The 15,152-nt window shown below is 51.3% G+C and overlaps 2 protein-coding genes across 2 annotated transcripts; one reads left to right on the plus strand and one right to left on the minus strand.

Annotated features, from left to right (window-relative positions):
- Positions 1 to 17: 17 nt before the first annotated feature.
- On the plus strand, positions 18 to 6,336 carry EBNA1BP2 (EBNA1 binding protein 2). Its single transcript, XM_027837912.1, has 9 exons — positions 18 to 135; positions 250 to 333; positions 575 to 735; positions 851 to 974; positions 4,028 to 4,117; positions 4,548 to 4,623; positions 4,705 to 4,798; positions 5,611 to 5,773; positions 5,872 to 6,336. The coding sequence occupies exons 1-9, from the start codon at positions 73 to 75 to the stop codon at positions 5,920 to 5,922; spliced, it is 906 nt and encodes a 301-aa protein (XP_027693713.1). The 5' UTR covers positions 18 to 72; the 3' UTR covers positions 5,923 to 6,336.
- Positions 6,081 to 13,294, minus strand: FAM183A (family with sequence similarity 183 member A). Its single transcript, XM_027837913.1, has 4 exons — positions 13,135 to 13,294; positions 8,270 to 8,329; positions 6,940 to 7,043; positions 6,081 to 6,211 (listed from the first exon to the last, which is right to left on the minus strand). Exons 1-4 carry the CDS (start codon positions 13,265 to 13,267, stop codon positions 6,101 to 6,103), a joined length of 408 nt encoding a protein of 135 aa, XP_027693714.1. The 5' UTR covers positions 13,268 to 13,294; the 3' UTR covers positions 6,081 to 6,100.
- Between the last annotated feature and the right edge of the window lie 1,858 nt (positions 13,295 to 15,152).

Raw genomic sequence — 15,152 nt, forward strand, 5'->3', positions numbered from 1 at the left:
AGGGCGGCGAGGCCCGGGCCGTGATTTGGCTCGCAGTGGGAAGGAAGGTTGGTGGACCAGAGTGGAGCAGCGATGGCGGCGCTAGCGTCAGGCTCGGACTCGGAGGCGGACTCAGAGGCGCTCTCGGACGCCGAGGTCAGTGCCCCACTCCCCCCTCTCCCCCAGGGCCGGTCCTGGTCCTGATCCCGCCCCCTCCCCTCCCCGGGCCTGGCCGGCCCTGACCCCGAAGCCCCCCTTGTGTCCCTGTAGCTGCGGGAGGCCTTCGCGCGTGGCGTGCTTAAACCAGGGCTGAACGTGGAGCTCGAGGCGCCGAAACGCAGGCAAAATGACGTGGTGAGCGTGGGCTGGGGAGTGTTTTGGAGTGGGCTCGCTTTCCGGCTCCACGTGCGGCGCTTCTAGCCTGGGAGCATGCGCAATGACGCGATGAGCGTGCGGGGGCGGGGGGAAGAGCGAGGAGGCTGCTCGCGCGGCTCCAGGTTGGGGAGGGGTGTACGGGGGCAGGGGGGGGGGGGGGGGGGCGCGCCGGCCGGTGGCAGCGCAGGGGCCCTCGAGGCTCACTGTGAGCCCTCCCTAGGCTGGGCTGGGTCAGTGCCTGGCCGAGTTCAGGAAGGACCTGGCGTGGTTGGAGCGGCTGGACGTGACCGTGGGGCCAGCGCCAGAGCTCCCCGCGCAGCAGACGCCCGTGGAGCCCGGAGCCGTGGACCCCGAGGACGACTTCCGAAGGGAGATGACCTTGTAAGTTGTGGGGGGAGGGGGCAGACTGGCCTCGAAGCCTCCCAAAGAGTTAGAGTCAGTTAGGTAGGGGGCGGCAGAAGGTGCCCTCCTGCAGCTGCCCTTGTCTGTCTGCCAGTTACCGCCAGGCCCAGGCTGCGGTCCTGGCCGTGCTGCCTCGGCTCCACCAGCACCAGATCCCCACCAAGAGGCCACAGGACTACTTTGCAGAGATGGCCAAGTCTGACCAGCAGATGCAGAAGGTGGGTGTCCGCCCCAGTCTGGGCGGGGGGGTCCTCTTGTCTGAATTCTTTCACAGCTGCTTTTTTTTCCGCCTGTGCCCCAGAGTCCCTGTATTCTCATTTCGTTTTGAGCTGTTTGCAGTAAAGTTGGTTCTTGCTCTTTCTGATGGGCATGAGTTCAGAGTCAAGTGGGAGTTGGCTCCTTTTGCTTTGCTGGAAACCATATGTAAATGCTCACTGGGGCATTTCCTGGTTTCTATAGGAAGGAGAGTGTCAAGGTTGTAAAGACTGATGGCTACTATGGGATTGTAGCAGAATCCCAATTTTGGAAACGACCTTATAGGCTACACATTCCCAATGTTGTTAGATCCAGAAAGTTTCCTCTTAGGGCATCCCTCCCATCCCCTATAGTGGTGAATTATCCTCTGTTTGAGTAAGGATGAAAGGGAACCACCTTCTCCTGAGGTGGTTCATCTCACTATCAACCCCCCTAATTAACAAGATGTTTTCTACTTTTGTAGTGTCTTTCCTCATCTCTCCTTGTTCTGCTTCTTAGCAGCTTGTACTGCTGTTTAGTAACTGTCAAAGGGAAACTGTGTTAAACTTGGCCTGGTCCATTCTTGGACCAGAAGCCCCCTTGGCTTCTTGTGTTCACCACTTGTTACATTTGCGCTGGCAGTCCCAGGTCAGGCTCTCTGGCTTTATAGCGTGCAGGCCTCTCTTTCATTGCCCAGCCCTGTGGGGCCTCTCCCCTTCTCTGAGCTCTCCCTAAGACCACCTGTCCCATTATATCTGTTGGAGAGCCTGTTTTTCTGGGCCAGGTGATCACAGAAGGTGGTGTGACCCAGTGGAGAGGGGTGAACCTAGGGGAGAGGCCCTGGGTTTGAACCCTAGCCCTACTGGCCCCCGGGTCCTGTGGGTGAGCCCACTATCTTTCTGGGCCTCTGCTCTCCCAGCTATTCCATGAGAGAGCTGGACTAGCTGATCTCAAGGGTCACCAGCCCAAAATTGATGAGTGTATGACAGGAGCTCCTTGAAGGCAGGGAGGCTTCCTTTGTTGTGGTTCAGTCTTTTTTTTTCTTTTTTTTTGTGAGGCAGTTGGGGTTAAGTGACTGGCCCAGGGTCACACAGTAAGTATCATGTCTGAGGCTGGATTTGAACTCGGGTCCTTCTGAATCCAGGGCCGGTGCTCTATTCACTTTGCCACCTAGCTGCCCCTGTGGTTCAGTCTTTTCGGTTGTGTCTGACCTTTTGTGACCCCCATTTGGATTTTCTTGGCAAAGATACTCAAGTGGGACAATATAAATGACTCTTTGGCACTTAAAGTGTCTTATAATCTGGCCTCCAGCCTGCATTTCCAGACAGATTGCGTTTTACTTAGTCTTACATACTCTGTGGGTGTATTTGCCCAGAGCTTAGCACAGTACTTGGCACTTGCACGCTTAATCCTGCTTGTTTCTTGTACTCAGTTTTCTGCCTCCAGCTCCCTTGCCTTTGTACAGGGTGTCTAACTCAAGTACCGCCCAGGAGTGACCTTTCTTTATTCCCAATTTTTAGCTCTCTGCCCCTGAAATCATTTAATGTTGATTTCATAAATAGCCTCCTTTGATTTGTCTAAGGATGTGTCTCCTGGAGGCCAGGGACTGGCTTACTTCTGCTGAGCACCAGGCCTGGCATGTGCTTGCTAAAAGAGGCTTTAATGGGAATGGAATAAATTGCTTTGTCACTGCCATGAGAATCCACCTGGAGTAGTGGGTAAAAGTCCCGCCTCTGACACCTTGTGGCCTTGAGTCAGTCACTGTCCATCTGGGCTACAGAAGAGTGGCCAGTTGGCCTTCTGAGGCAGCTGTTTAGGTGCATACAGCAGTTCCAGGTCTGGACTCCAGCCATACCTGGGGTCTTTGTATAGAACTTACCTTCCATTTGCTCTGGTAGACAAGATGAGATGGTCCCTGCCTTCTATTTCTGCCTCCCTTGAGCTTTGCCCAGATATCCCCACCTCTACCAGGCAGTTCATTTTGAATCTGATGTGTTTACCCAGGGCAGTGTCCCAGGCCAACATCCCCTCCCACCGAGGCTCAGTGATGCCTCCTTGGTCCTGTCTCAAAGTAGAGTAAAAAACTCGGGGCAGTGCCACAGACTGCAGAGGGTGGAGGTCTGAGATGGCCTGAGGGCCCTTCCTGCTTTCCATCTGTGACCCCAGGAATAGGCTTCCCCCTTCAGCTTTAGTTTGGGGCACTCACTGCCTCCTGGGCCATAGACGTGGGCGCAGAGGCAGCGTGGTGGTGCAGAGATATAAAGTGCTGACCTTGAAGTCAGGAAGATGCTTTGTGCTGCGTGATCCCTGGGCAGGTCACTGTACTGCTGTCTGCCTTCACTTCTTCCTCTAAAATGGGGATAGTGGTAGCACCTGCCTCCCAAGGTGTGCAGATAAAGAGAGAATATTTGCAAAGCACTTTGCAAACTTGAAAGTGCTGTATAATGCTGGCTATCCTCTGCTGTCAAGTGCCTGGAACCTGGTGCTTGGGAGCTTCCAGGAGGGGGATCGTAAAGCCCCTGGTCTGGCTCTGGAGGAGCCAGCAGAGGCTGGCAGCCTTTCCCCACTGGGAGGAAGGAGCAGGGTGTGATGGATGGCTTATTTCGAAAGCACACTGGTAGTGAGTCTCTTCCTTGGCACCAGCTCTCACCATCTTAGAGTGCTGCAGGTTGACTGCCATCCCTGCTTGCATGTCTCTTGGCTTCTTTCAGAACTTGGGAAGCGTGGGCTTTCTAGTGTGGGCCTCCCCCTTTTGCCTTCCTTCTCAAGCTGCCATCTTCGACTGCGTCTGTCTTGTTGGTACATAATTGTTGGCATGTTGTCTCTGCGATTCAGACTGGCTGCTCCTTGAGGGCAGTGACTGATTTTTGCCTTGCTCTGTATTCCCAGGGCCTAGGGCCTAGTAAAGAGCAGGTGCTTACCAAATTCTTGTTGATGCTAATGAGCGGAAGTCTGCCCTCATGCCGGGCACTGGGGGACGCCATGGCAGAGTCACGGCACCATTGGCCTCAGGGCTTCCTCCGTTGGCCCCCTCTAGATTCGACAGAAGCTACAAACGAAACAGGCCGCCATGGAGAAGTCTGAAAAGGCCAAGCAGCTTCGAGCACTCAGGAAATATGGCAAGAAGGTGAGAGGCAGAAAGCGGGTGGGGCTGGTCAGGGCCTGGCTTTGGTGCTTAACTCTCTGGGGCAAGACACCAGGGGAGTTGAGGCCTCAGTGCCTGGTCAGCTGTCGAATCCAGTCTGTTAATGGGAGCAGGACCTGGGCCCTGGAGCCGCCTTCCCCCCACTGCTATTTGCTGATGTTGTTGGAGAGGAGGGAGGTGTTTTCTCTATCTATGGATGAACTCCCAGCCCCTGGGAAAGAGGGTGATGGGCAGTATTGGTGTGACTGAAGAGCTGCCTTCAGCTCAATCAGGTCAAAAGAAAGTGAGGGCTTGAACTTGAGGCCCAGCCTTGGGGTTTCCATGCGTGTGGGGAGGCTGGATCCTGGGGCCAGTGTCGAGTTAATCAGTACAGTGGGAGTTTCTGGACTAGTCTGGGCCATGTCTTTTGTAGGTACAGACAGAGGTTCTTCAGAAGAGGCAGCGGGAGAAGTCTCAGATGATGACAGCCATCAAGAAGTACCAGAAAGGTGGGGGCAGGCCATGGGGGGGGGCATGGGCTGCTTCTCCTGGTGCGCAGCCCTGCTGACCAGCTCACTCTGTACACCCAGGCTTCTCTGACAAACTGGACTTCCTTGAGGGAGACGGAAGGTCGCTCTCGCGAGGCGAGAAGGAAGGTGCCAAAGCCCAACAGATGAAGAAGGGGTGAGCTGTTGAAGAGACTGGAGGGAGGGGGGAATGCTGAGGGGGCACCTGCTGTGGACCAGGCACTGGGCTGAGCCTTTTACACACCTTAACTCATTTGACCCTCATAACTGTGGAGGCGAGTGAGACAAGGTGCTGAAGCCCCTTGTGCAGTGGAAGAGCCTAGGCTTCAGGTGACCTGCCCCGGAGTCACACACAGCTAGGAAGTAAGTTCAGATCTGAGGCTAGATTGGAATCCAGGTTTTCCTGACTCTGGGCCCAGGCCCAGAGATCCACTGTGCCAGCTGGACCGCCAGGGCAGAAGCCTTGGGTTGGCTGGTCTGCTAATCAGCAAGCGTTTATTTAGCACTTACTGTGTGCCATGCCCTCCTTGCCCTCAGAGCCCAAACTGTGCTAGGAAAGACAACATATGATCAGTGAAGGATATGTATATGGAGTTAGTGAGAGGTGATCTCAGAGAAAAGGCGTGGAGAGCATGAGGTGGGATGGGCTTTGTGGCTGAGAAAGATCTTTCACAGAAGGTGGGGTTTCTGAGTTAACGTCATGGTGTACAGCCAGTGCAAAGGTGTGGAAATGGGAGGAGGCTGTCACTGATTGGAGAGTGCATGGAGGAGGCTTACTCTGGGAGGAAAGGAAGGGGCTGGTCAGGAAGGTCTTTAAAAGCCAAACAGAATTTTCTCTTTGGTCCTGGAGATCCCAGGTTGGGGCTCACAGGGTGGGACTGTAGCAACCTTGTCTTGGAGGGTGGGTCTGGGGAGGGCTTTGGAGCCTGGTGGGGAGAGACCTTGAGGGGAGACCATGTTTGATTTCAGGCCCAGTGCTAAGCGGCGGTACAAAAACCAGAAGTTTGGTTTTGGTGGAAGGAAGAAAGGATCCAAGCAGAACACCCGGGAGAGCTACGATGATGTGTCTGGCTTTCGCGCCCGGACCGCCCATGGGAAGGGTCCCCACAAGATGGGCAAGAAGCTGTCCAATGTGAGTGCGTTCAAAGGCCTGAGCCTGTGGCGGGAGGGAGGGAAGAGAAGTAGGACACATCTGAGACTGGGAGTCTCTTTTTGTCTTTATTTTTTCAGAAGAGACCTGGAAAAAGGGCAAGAGAGAAAATGAAGAACCGTGCACGCTAAGTGCCACCTTTTATACGGCGGACCAGGCACAAAGAGAGGACCCAGGCCATCCCTTGGCTGCCTTTGCTTTCTGAGGGGGGGGGGCCTGGGGGTGGGGTGGGGCCTAAAATGGGTGTGGACAGCTTCAGAGAACTGGGGCGTGGCCCAAGGACCAGGAAGCCAAGTGTCCCTGGCCCCACTAGTCTGAGCTCTGGTTGGCCTTTATGCGCCAGAACTCCGCCATGTACTTTGTGATGTCCTTGTAGCTGCGGAAAAAATTGATCCTGGTGTCCATGCGCTCACTGGGGACCTAGAGAGAGGAGGACACACATGGCCGTGAGGGATCCCTAATCACCCCATCATTCCTAGCCCCTGTGGGGTCAATGCCAGCCCCTTTCCAAGGGCTGTGTAAATAAATGACTGTCAGGAGCATTATGGCTTGAGTTTGATTGGGTGTAGCCCTAGACTGGCCCAGACCCGGCTTCCCCTCTGCCTCTTGCATCTCCTCTCTCCCTTCCCCGGGCTTCCTCTTGGTAGAATGTTCTTGTCCCATTTCCTTGGTGTGTGGGCCCCTTTGCTGCTCTGGAGTGGCAGTCTCAAGTCTCTGTGAATCCCAATTCATGAATCCCACCACTCTCAGCAATGTTGCAGGGGTCAGGGCGCTGGACCTGGATTCGAATGTTGGCTCTAGTTCTCAACTCTCTCTGGGACCCTGGGTTACTTTATGTCTCAGTTCCTCATTTGTTGGTTAAGGATGGGCAGCATAAGGGGATAAAAGAGGTCAGGGAGGGACAGGACAAAGGATATCTGATCTTGAGATGCTTACATTGCCCTTTGTGTCTAACCAAAAAGTGTGGCTACAAAGTAAGCCTGTTTCCTTTTGTCTAGTCCTCTATGGTGATGGGCCAGTGTAGCTCATTGGGCCTATGGCCTGGAAGAGTGAGGAGTCAGTTGTGAAGGGGGTGGGGTGGAGATTTGGGGCCTTCCCTCTCCAAAGGCCACCCCTGGCTGGCCAGGATGTGGAGTGAGAGCACTCACCAAGGGCTTGGAGTCCCAGCCAACTTCCTGGCTCTCTGTCTGGGGCTCCGAGTATTTCTTCTTGGGTCCCTGGGCGGCATAGTAAATGATGTTGAGGAACTTGGCTATAGATAAGAAACAAGTTGGGGAGCTGTTGAGATGTGATGGGCAAGAGACCATTTCATACCATAACCCATCCTCCCCTTAGCCATCCGGTTGGCATTTCTAAACATAGATGTGACCGTGTCACCTTGTTGCTAAGATGAAAACACAAAATGCTCAGCCTGGCATTGAAAGCCCCCTACAATAGTGTGTCCATGGTGGGCTCGAGGTGTGTCAAAGCCCGTGGATCTTTTAAAAATTGCCACACCTCTCACATCATGGGTGTGGGTGGGGGTTGTCAACAAATTGGCCCCTGAGAGAGGGGCCCAGTGGCTGTGGATGGGGCAGGACAGAGCGTTCCTAATGCTTCACAGCCATGCTGTTCTCCACCAAGATCAATGTGGAGGAGTCGGGAGTCAAGGGAGCACGACCAGACTGGGGTGGTGGGTTGGAGAATAGGGTGAGGGCTGTTGTTCCTGCCTTTTTTTTTTTTTTTTGGCTAGGCAATGGGGTTAAGTGATTTGCCCAGGGTCACACAGCTAGTGAGTGTTATGTGTCTGAGGCTGGATTTGAACTCAGGTCCTCCTGACTCCAGGACCAGTGCTCTATTCACTGTGTCACCTAGCTGCCCTCACTGATGACATTCTTAGTACCACTTCTGTGCAATTCATCTGTCATGTCACCAGCTTACACTCCCCATGACCCTCCATTTCATTTCTTGCAAGACTGAGACACACAAAATGACATAGGAAGACTGGTGTTAAAGAGGTTGACCTTCATCTCACGAAGCCCATGGTCAGTAAAAGCACCAGACAGTAACCCACACACCACTGTCTTCTATTTGACTCTGGGCCCAGTTTGTTGTTCATTTGCAGGTCTGGGCCAGACAAGTATGCTGATAGATGACCTCCATTATTTATTTCTGCAGCATTGGGCACAACTGAGAGTCCCATCAAACTCTGTTCTGCGTTCTCAGCCTTTAGGGATCCAGGGTAACCCCCATGTTATAACCCCTTCCCTCTCCCGACCTGAAAAAAAAAGCTTTTGGATGATCTGGCTATAATCTGGACCCGAGCCATACTGGAGTCTGGGCTGAACACCTCTGAATACTACTACCTGTATGCTTGTCAACTTGCCGTTTCTAGCCCACAGCCCCAGGGACCACTGAAGGGCAGAGCCAAGCTTACCTGTCTACGGGGTGAAATGTCCCCACCTAGTTCATCAGTTTGAGCAAAGAGGGAATCCTTACCATCTGCAGGTTCCTCCATATTATCATGCCAGGACATAGGCTTCCTGGTGATGGTGTGAACTGGAGAGAGACAACACAGGAGAGCCATTATCCCAGCACTAACTCTTCTTTGTACTCCCTCCTGCTCCAAACCTAGTGTGAACTGGAGAAAAGCCATACAAGAGAGGCTTTATCTTAGCACTAACTCTTCCCCTCTACGCTGTACTCCTGCCCCAGTCCTGGTGTGAACCACGGAGGGGCAATACAAGATAGACCTCTCCAGCACTAACTTCTGTACACCATAATCCTCCTGCCCCAAGCCTGGTGTGAACTGGGGAGAGACAATGCCTAGGAACATTGCACCAAAGCACCCACTGCTCTTTGCCCTAATCCTTTGCAAGCCTAGTGATGATGCTGAGATAGAAGCAGAGGACCTTTTCTTCAGCACTATCTCCCTCTCTCTGCCTCACCCTCAGGGTAGTGATGGCCTGAAATGCAGAGAAACAATATTAGACCTATTAGCCTGATGTTAACTCTCTCCTATACCTCACTCTCCCTGCCCAAAGTATGAGAATTGTGTGAACTGCAGAGATTGATATAGAGAAAGCAGAAGCAGGGTCACTACTTCAGTATGTTGTAAATGGGGATTCCTTTGTGGATAGGGGCTGGACTGGTTGGCTGCTAAGGTCCCTTCTGATCCCACAATTCTGTGATTCCTTGAAACACTGACCACAGCGGCAACTCCCCTTCCCTTCATAGCTAACTGATCTGTCCAAAGCCTGGTCATTTTGTGAACTGCAGAGAGACAATGCCAGAGAACCATAACCAGCAACACTAGCTCCCACCTTCTTTGTCTCACTCCCAAGGTGGAGATAACAGACATTTAGATCCCACTTTATACATTATCCTATTTAAGATTCACGACCACCCTGTGAGATAGTCAGCACAGGTAGTGCTGAGGAAACTGAGGCTTGGAGAGGTTAGCCAGAACTTGAAGCCATGTTTTCTGACTCTAATTCGGTGCTCTACTACTCTTGTCCAAAGTTTGATGATGGTGTGAACTGAAAAAGGGGACCATTACTCCAGCCCTGATTCCTCTTTCTGTCCCCCAGGGACAGAGGGCTGAAGCACTCTAGGAGGAGTGAGAGGGATTGAACCACCTCTGTGGCCTCATTGAATTTAGAGCTAGAAAGAACCTTAAAAGATTGAGTCCAATCCCTTATCTAGGTCCCCAAAGGAGGAACCACCAACCTTGGAGCTGGAAACAGTGTTAGCTTTTTTTTTTTTTAACTGAGCGGCACTCAAAACAAATCCTTTTAATTCATTCCTTGTGCCCCTCCCTCAAATATATAGGTTAGGACTGAGACAGAAATGAGGCTCAGAAAAGAGTTCTGTTCTTCCCATTTGAAATGCCTTCCCCTGCATCTCTAACTATCCAATTGCCATCCACCCTGTAAGGTCAGTCTATGTCCTCTGATGTCCAAGAGGCCAACCCTAATAACAAGCCCACATTGCTTTCTTACCTTCATAACTGTCCCTAGCACTCCTGGTTTTTGCCTTTCTTTGTATCCCCAGAGCAGAGGTGGGGAACCTGCAGCATCCAAGTTTGGATTCTTCAGTCAACGGGCTGCACTGGAGGACCTAGAGGGCCCCATATGGCCTCGAGGCCCAGGGTTCCCCACCCCTGCCCTAGAGCTTGGCATATGGCCTAGCATGTAGCAGGTGCTTAATAAATGCTTCTTCATTGATCGTCTTCTCAAGCCATAACCCTCTTTTCACTGTAATGATCTAAAATGAGAGTCTTAAATTTCACAAAAGAAGAATGGAAAGGAAAAGCACAAAAGATTCCCAGCAAGATCCAATTTCTTGATAAAACTCTAAAATGTGTAACTAAAGGGGTGGCTGAGAAATATCTAGAAAAGGAAGCAGTGACCACAGAATGCCATTATGGTTTCATCCAGAATGGGTATTTCCAAACTGAGATTCTGTGTTTACTCACTGTTTTAAGAAAGGCAGCCTGGTGCAGGGGATGGAGCACGGCCCTCAGTTGTGGTGCCCTGGGTTCAAGTCCCACTTCTGACACGTACTAGCCTTGCCTGGCAGGAGGCAGCTTTCTAGGGCTAAGATGAAGAACAGTGTCTTGGGAGGGGGAGTTTTAGCACTGGATGCTCCCCCCCAAGAATGAAATCTTGGGTTGGGACAGAAAAAAAAAAGGATTAAAGTATCTGTGTTCCAGATGCTAGGAAGACAAAAATGAAATCTTTGTGCAGTTTAGCAAAGAAAAGAGACAAATATGTTCACAGGAGTGTGAAGGTCAAGCAGCTTGGGCTGAGCGATTCCAGGAAAGACAGATCACTGCTCTCCGGGGTCGAGTGGGAAAGGCTGGCTTCAGGGATGAAGTAGGTAGCTAGATGATGTAAAGGCTAGAACCTCAGACTTGGCAGTCAGGAAGGCCAGATTTCAAATTCTGCCTTGGACATTCATTAGCAGTAGGCAAGTTGTGAAACCTTTCTGTGTCTCAGTTTCCTCATTTATAAAATGTGAATAATTGCAGTGACCCCACAGAGTTTGGGGCTTAAACGACATCACCCTTGTAAAGTGCTTTGCAAACCTTACTGTGCTTTATAATTACTTGCTATTAAGAGAGTTGGCAACCAAGCTGAGCCTTAAAAGGAAAATGGACTTCCAGAGATAAAAGCTTATCTTACCAGAGGTGGGGAACCTGTGGCCTCAAGGCCACGTGTAGCTTTCTAGGTCCTTGGGTGCAGCCTTTTGACTGAGTCTGAGTTTTACAAAACAAATCCTTTTATTAAAGGGATTTTTCCTGTGAAGTTTGGATTCAGTCAAAGGGCTGCACTTGAGGACCACATGTGGCCTCCAGGCTGCAGGTTCCCCACCTGTCTAACCCTATGCCATGAATATTCTCCAGCTCATCACATCTGGAGGACTGGGGGGTGCCGCACGTGCACATCTAACCCTAACCCTAATTCCAAATTGTCTCTGGGGGTTGGAGAACCTAGTCCTGCTTCCCTGGAATGCCCCAGTTTGTGTCTTTTCTTACAGAGTGCTTGACCACTGTCTCCAGCCTCATTCCCAGCTTGGCAAGATGGGCATTTTGTTGTTCTTCTATTATGTCTAACTCTCCATGACCTTGTTTATGGTTTTTCTTGGCCCAGATACTGGAGTGGTTTACTATTTCCTTCTCCAGCTCATTTTACAGATAAGGAAACTGAGGCAAACAGGGTTAAGTGACTTGCCCAGGGTCACATAGCTAGTAAGTGTCTGAGGCCAGATTTGAACTCATGAAGATGGGTCTTCCTGATTCCAAGCCCAGTGCTCTATCCACTTTGACATCTAGCTGCTCCACAATAGGCATTAGGAGGCACTCTCTGGCAAGTTTTCCTGGGGGAACCTGAAGTTGGATTTCCTTCCTTTTCATTCACCTCTGATGCTCCAGAATCCAGGTCTTATGCTTGGCATTGGGTGGGGAGGGGCACAGGAGAACAGCTGGGTTCTCCTGTGGAGCCTGCCTACTCTCATTCTCCTCTTGTAGAGGACATAGTAATAGCTAGAGAGAGTCAATAGCTTGGAAAAGGAAGGACTACAATTAAGTGTAGAAAACAAGTCCTTAAAAAGTAGAATTGGCCAAATGGAAAAGGAGGCACAAAAACTCACTGAAGAGAAGAATTCTTTAAAAAGTAAAGTGGGCCAAATGGAAAAGGAGGAACAAAATCTAATAGAAGAAAACAACTCAGTAAAAATTAGAATGGGGCAAGTGGAAGCTAATGACTCTATGAGAGAGCAAGAATCAGTCAAACAGAAACAAAAGAATGAAAAAATAGGAAAAAAAAAAAAGTAAAAAACCCAGGGGTAAAACAATTGCCCTGGAAAATAGATCCAGGATAGACAATTTAAAAAGTATTGGTCTACCTGAAAATCATGATGAAAAAAAGAACTGGACAACATCCTTCAGGAAATCATCAAAGAAAACTTCCCTGAGGTCCTAGAACCAGAGGGTAAATTAGTCATCAAAAGAATCCACCAATCATAGTAATAGCTAGTATTTAGCTATACTATAATATAATGATAATAGCTAGTATTATTATATACTAAATAATTAAATAAATAATAGCTAGTATTAATATGGCCCTTTAAGGTTTGTGAAAATTACAAAATATCATCTCATTTTATTCTCACACAGCCCTGGGAGGCAGGTGCTAACATTATCCCCATTTTACAGGTGGGGAAGCCGAAAGAGAAGACAAAAGACTTCCATAGGGTCACTCAGTTATTACGTGTATGAAGCAGGATCTGAACTCATGTCTTCCTGGCTCCAAATCTAGCATTCTAGGGTGTTTCTCCCTTCTGTCCCTTCACCCCCCACCCCAGCTGTCCCAGGTGTGCTGTTCTCTGCAGCTGCAGCTGCAGCTGACCTTTACACCCCAGGCTTCCCCTGTACTCCCCCCACCCCCAGACACACCTCACACAGAGTGGGCTGTAGGACTCCCACTAAATCCTGAGGGGACTCTGGGTGAGTGTGGGTGCACTCAGTGGAGTTCACGCGATCTTCCAAGTGCAACATCCTGGGGAAGAGACTCTTGGGGTTCCCCTTACCCTCTCCCAGTGCATCCCCGGGTCCATCCCCTCCCCACGGGTGGGTGGGCCGGCGCATCCTTCACTTAGCACTTGCAGCGTGGATGCCCCTTGGCGGGGTTCGTCAGAGCATAAAAGATCATGCGCAGTTTTCCGGTCTCATTCTCAGGCTCCCCTTATCTTCTCCCAGGGCATCCCTGGGTGCATCCCCACAGGTGGAGAGGCCACGGGTGGGCAGGCGCATCCTGATACTCCGAGCCCTTCCCCCTCCCCCCGGGCGGGGTGGGGCGCACCTTTGCGGTTGGGGTTCACGTGGTAAGTAGTGTACAGCTTCTGGGCCCGAAGCTCCTTGCGGATCAGCTCGCACATGATCTGGTTCTGATGCACTTGGTCGGGAGGCGCCTTCTCTCGCCCGTGAGACGCCATGGTCTGGATCCGGCTGCCTCTCGCTGCGCTCTGGGCTCAGTTGGCCCGCGGCCCAGACGCCGTCTCCAGGCAACCCAGTCTCGCTCCGCCCCGCGCCCCACAGTGGTAGGGTCCGCCCCGGACCCCGGGCCCGCACTTAGTGAGGCTCCAGCGCTCACCCCCGTCTCGCCGAGGGCGCGCTCTCGGAAGATGCGGTACAGCCCGAGGAGTGTTCACTTCCCCCCTTACCAGCGGGTGGGACAGCGCAGAGCCCACCTCCCTCGTTAACTGCATTTAAAAAAAAAAAAAGGCTGCAGTCTCTCTGTCCCCCTCTGCACCCTCTCCAGTACACCCTCCCGCAGCTGCAACACTGAAATCCCTAAATCACAGATCAACGCCTCCCTGTTTCTCCCTCACCTCTACCCGCTCCCACCAGTCCCTGCTTCGCTCCAACTGGGCCATTTTGAAGTTCCTTCTCCACTACTCCATCAATATTCCCTTTCCGCTTTTCTGGCCTTTGCCAAGGTGTCCTGAAGGCTTGGAATGGTCCTGTCCTCACTCCAGTCACTGAAAATACCTAAGCTTTAAGTTCGTGGCTCTGTTCAGTGGCCAACTCCTGATCAGTCCAGTGATTGGGTCTTCCCCACCAAAATCCCTTGTATTTGTTTGCTATGTATTTTGTATTTTTTTATACGTGTACATGTTATTACACACACACACACACACACACACACACACACACCCTGGTAGACTAGTTTTTGAGACAGGACTATTTAATTTTTAATTTTTGCACTTGTATCTTCATCACCTAGTACAGTGACTGGCATATAGTAGGTATTAATTTGAATTGAAAAAGTTTACTACGATGGAGGCAGAACCAAGTTAGAAGAGTAACAGAAAGCAGTGGAGTGAACTCTCCTCCCTAACTCCTTCAACCAGACCTAGAAAAGCACCAAACTGAATCCTGATGGGGAAATCCAAGAAGTCAGAGTGAGTCATTTTTCTAGCCAAGGTAGGCACAGGGGGCAGAGAGGTCCATGGATACTGGGGAAGGGGTCTAGGGAGGAGCAGGTTCCGGTGCCCTGGGAGAGGCTGTGCACCCTGGCAAAAAGAGGTCCCAGACACATGCCAAGAATGCCAATTGGCCCCAGGACGCCAGGGTGGCAACACCCCACAAAATAGTCCTTTCCTTTGAAGCTATCCTGTGCCTGGCTCCTCTTTGAGCCATTCACACCTTCTTGTTGGTGGAGATGCATCAAAGCCTCTGGGGAGAGAATTCTAGATTTTGGCCTGTGTGCGCAGTAAGGCTCATTCTTCAGCACAATTCACTGTCAATCATTTCCCTAACCTGAGAGATGTGGTGAAGTCTCTGGCCTTGTCTTCTGGACGAGACTCTCTAAGTTCCACCAGCCAAGAGGGGGCCCTCGGATTGTGGGAAGTGGATCTGGCAGGGACCTCATCCTAACCAAGGAGGAGGTGGGAGTCCCTGGGACATTAAGCTATTTGCCCAAAGTCACCAAGTTTGTAAGTGGTAGAGCAGGTATTCAAACCAATTCCTTTCATCAGCACCTGTCCCACAGGTGAGAAGTTAGTGAGTTTGTACAATGCAAAATGTGGGAGAGGATGGTGATATCACCATGTGGAAAGGCCCTCCAACCCACTGATGTCTTGCTCAGTAAAGCCGCCCACACACCAGAGGTGAAGTGACTTTTCTAGGGTCATGTGCAGAAGTCAAGTGTTAGAGGTGGACCCTGAAGCCCCCGGATGCCAAGGCCAGTCCCTTCTCCTCTATGCCATGGGTCTCTGACTAGGATTTCTAGTCCTTTATTTTATTTGTCTCATTGATTTTTATCCAGGATTGGGCGGTGCCTCCCTCCTTGGTGATCCACCTTTGTCTCTTCTGCTC

This window comes from Vombatus ursinus, unplaced genomic scaffold (genome assembly GCF_900497805.2).
Source record: "Vombatus ursinus unplaced genomic scaffold, bare-nosed wombat genome assembly UNPS02014825.1, whole genome shotgun sequence".
NCBI classification, from domain to species: domain Eukaryota; kingdom Metazoa; phylum Chordata; class Mammalia; order Diprotodontia; family Vombatidae; genus Vombatus; species Vombatus ursinus.

What these genes read in the sequence shown, in the direction of transcription:
- EBNA1BP2 (XM_027837912.1), top strand. Translation starts at nt 73, where the DNA reads ATGGCGGCGCTAGCGTCAGGCTCGGACTCGGAGGCGGACTCAGAGGCG. An exon ending in CTGACCAGCAGATGCAGAAG is followed by an intron (nt 975 to 4,027) that starts GTGGGTGTCCGC and finishes GGCCCCCTCTAG; the next exon opens with ATTCGACAGAAGCTACAAAC. An exon ending in GCCCAACAGATGAAGAAGGG is followed by an intron (nt 4,799 to 5,610) that starts GTGAGCTGTTGA and finishes GTTTGATTTCAG; the next exon opens with GCCCAGTGCTAAGCGGCGGT.
- FAM183A (XM_027837913.1), bottom strand. Translation starts at nt 13,267, where the DNA reads ATGGCGTCTCACGGGCGAGAGAAGGCGCCTCCCGACCAAGTGCATCAG. An exon ending in TATGGAGGAACCTGCAGATG is followed by an intron (nt 7,044 to 8,269) that starts GTAAGGATTCCC and finishes TCTTATCTATAG; the next exon opens with CCAAGTTCCTCAACATCATT. An exon ending in GCTGGGACTCCAAGCCCTTG is followed by an intron (nt 6,212 to 6,939) that starts GTGAGTGCTCTC and finishes TCCTCTCTCTAG; the next exon opens with GTCCCCAGTGAGCGCATGGA.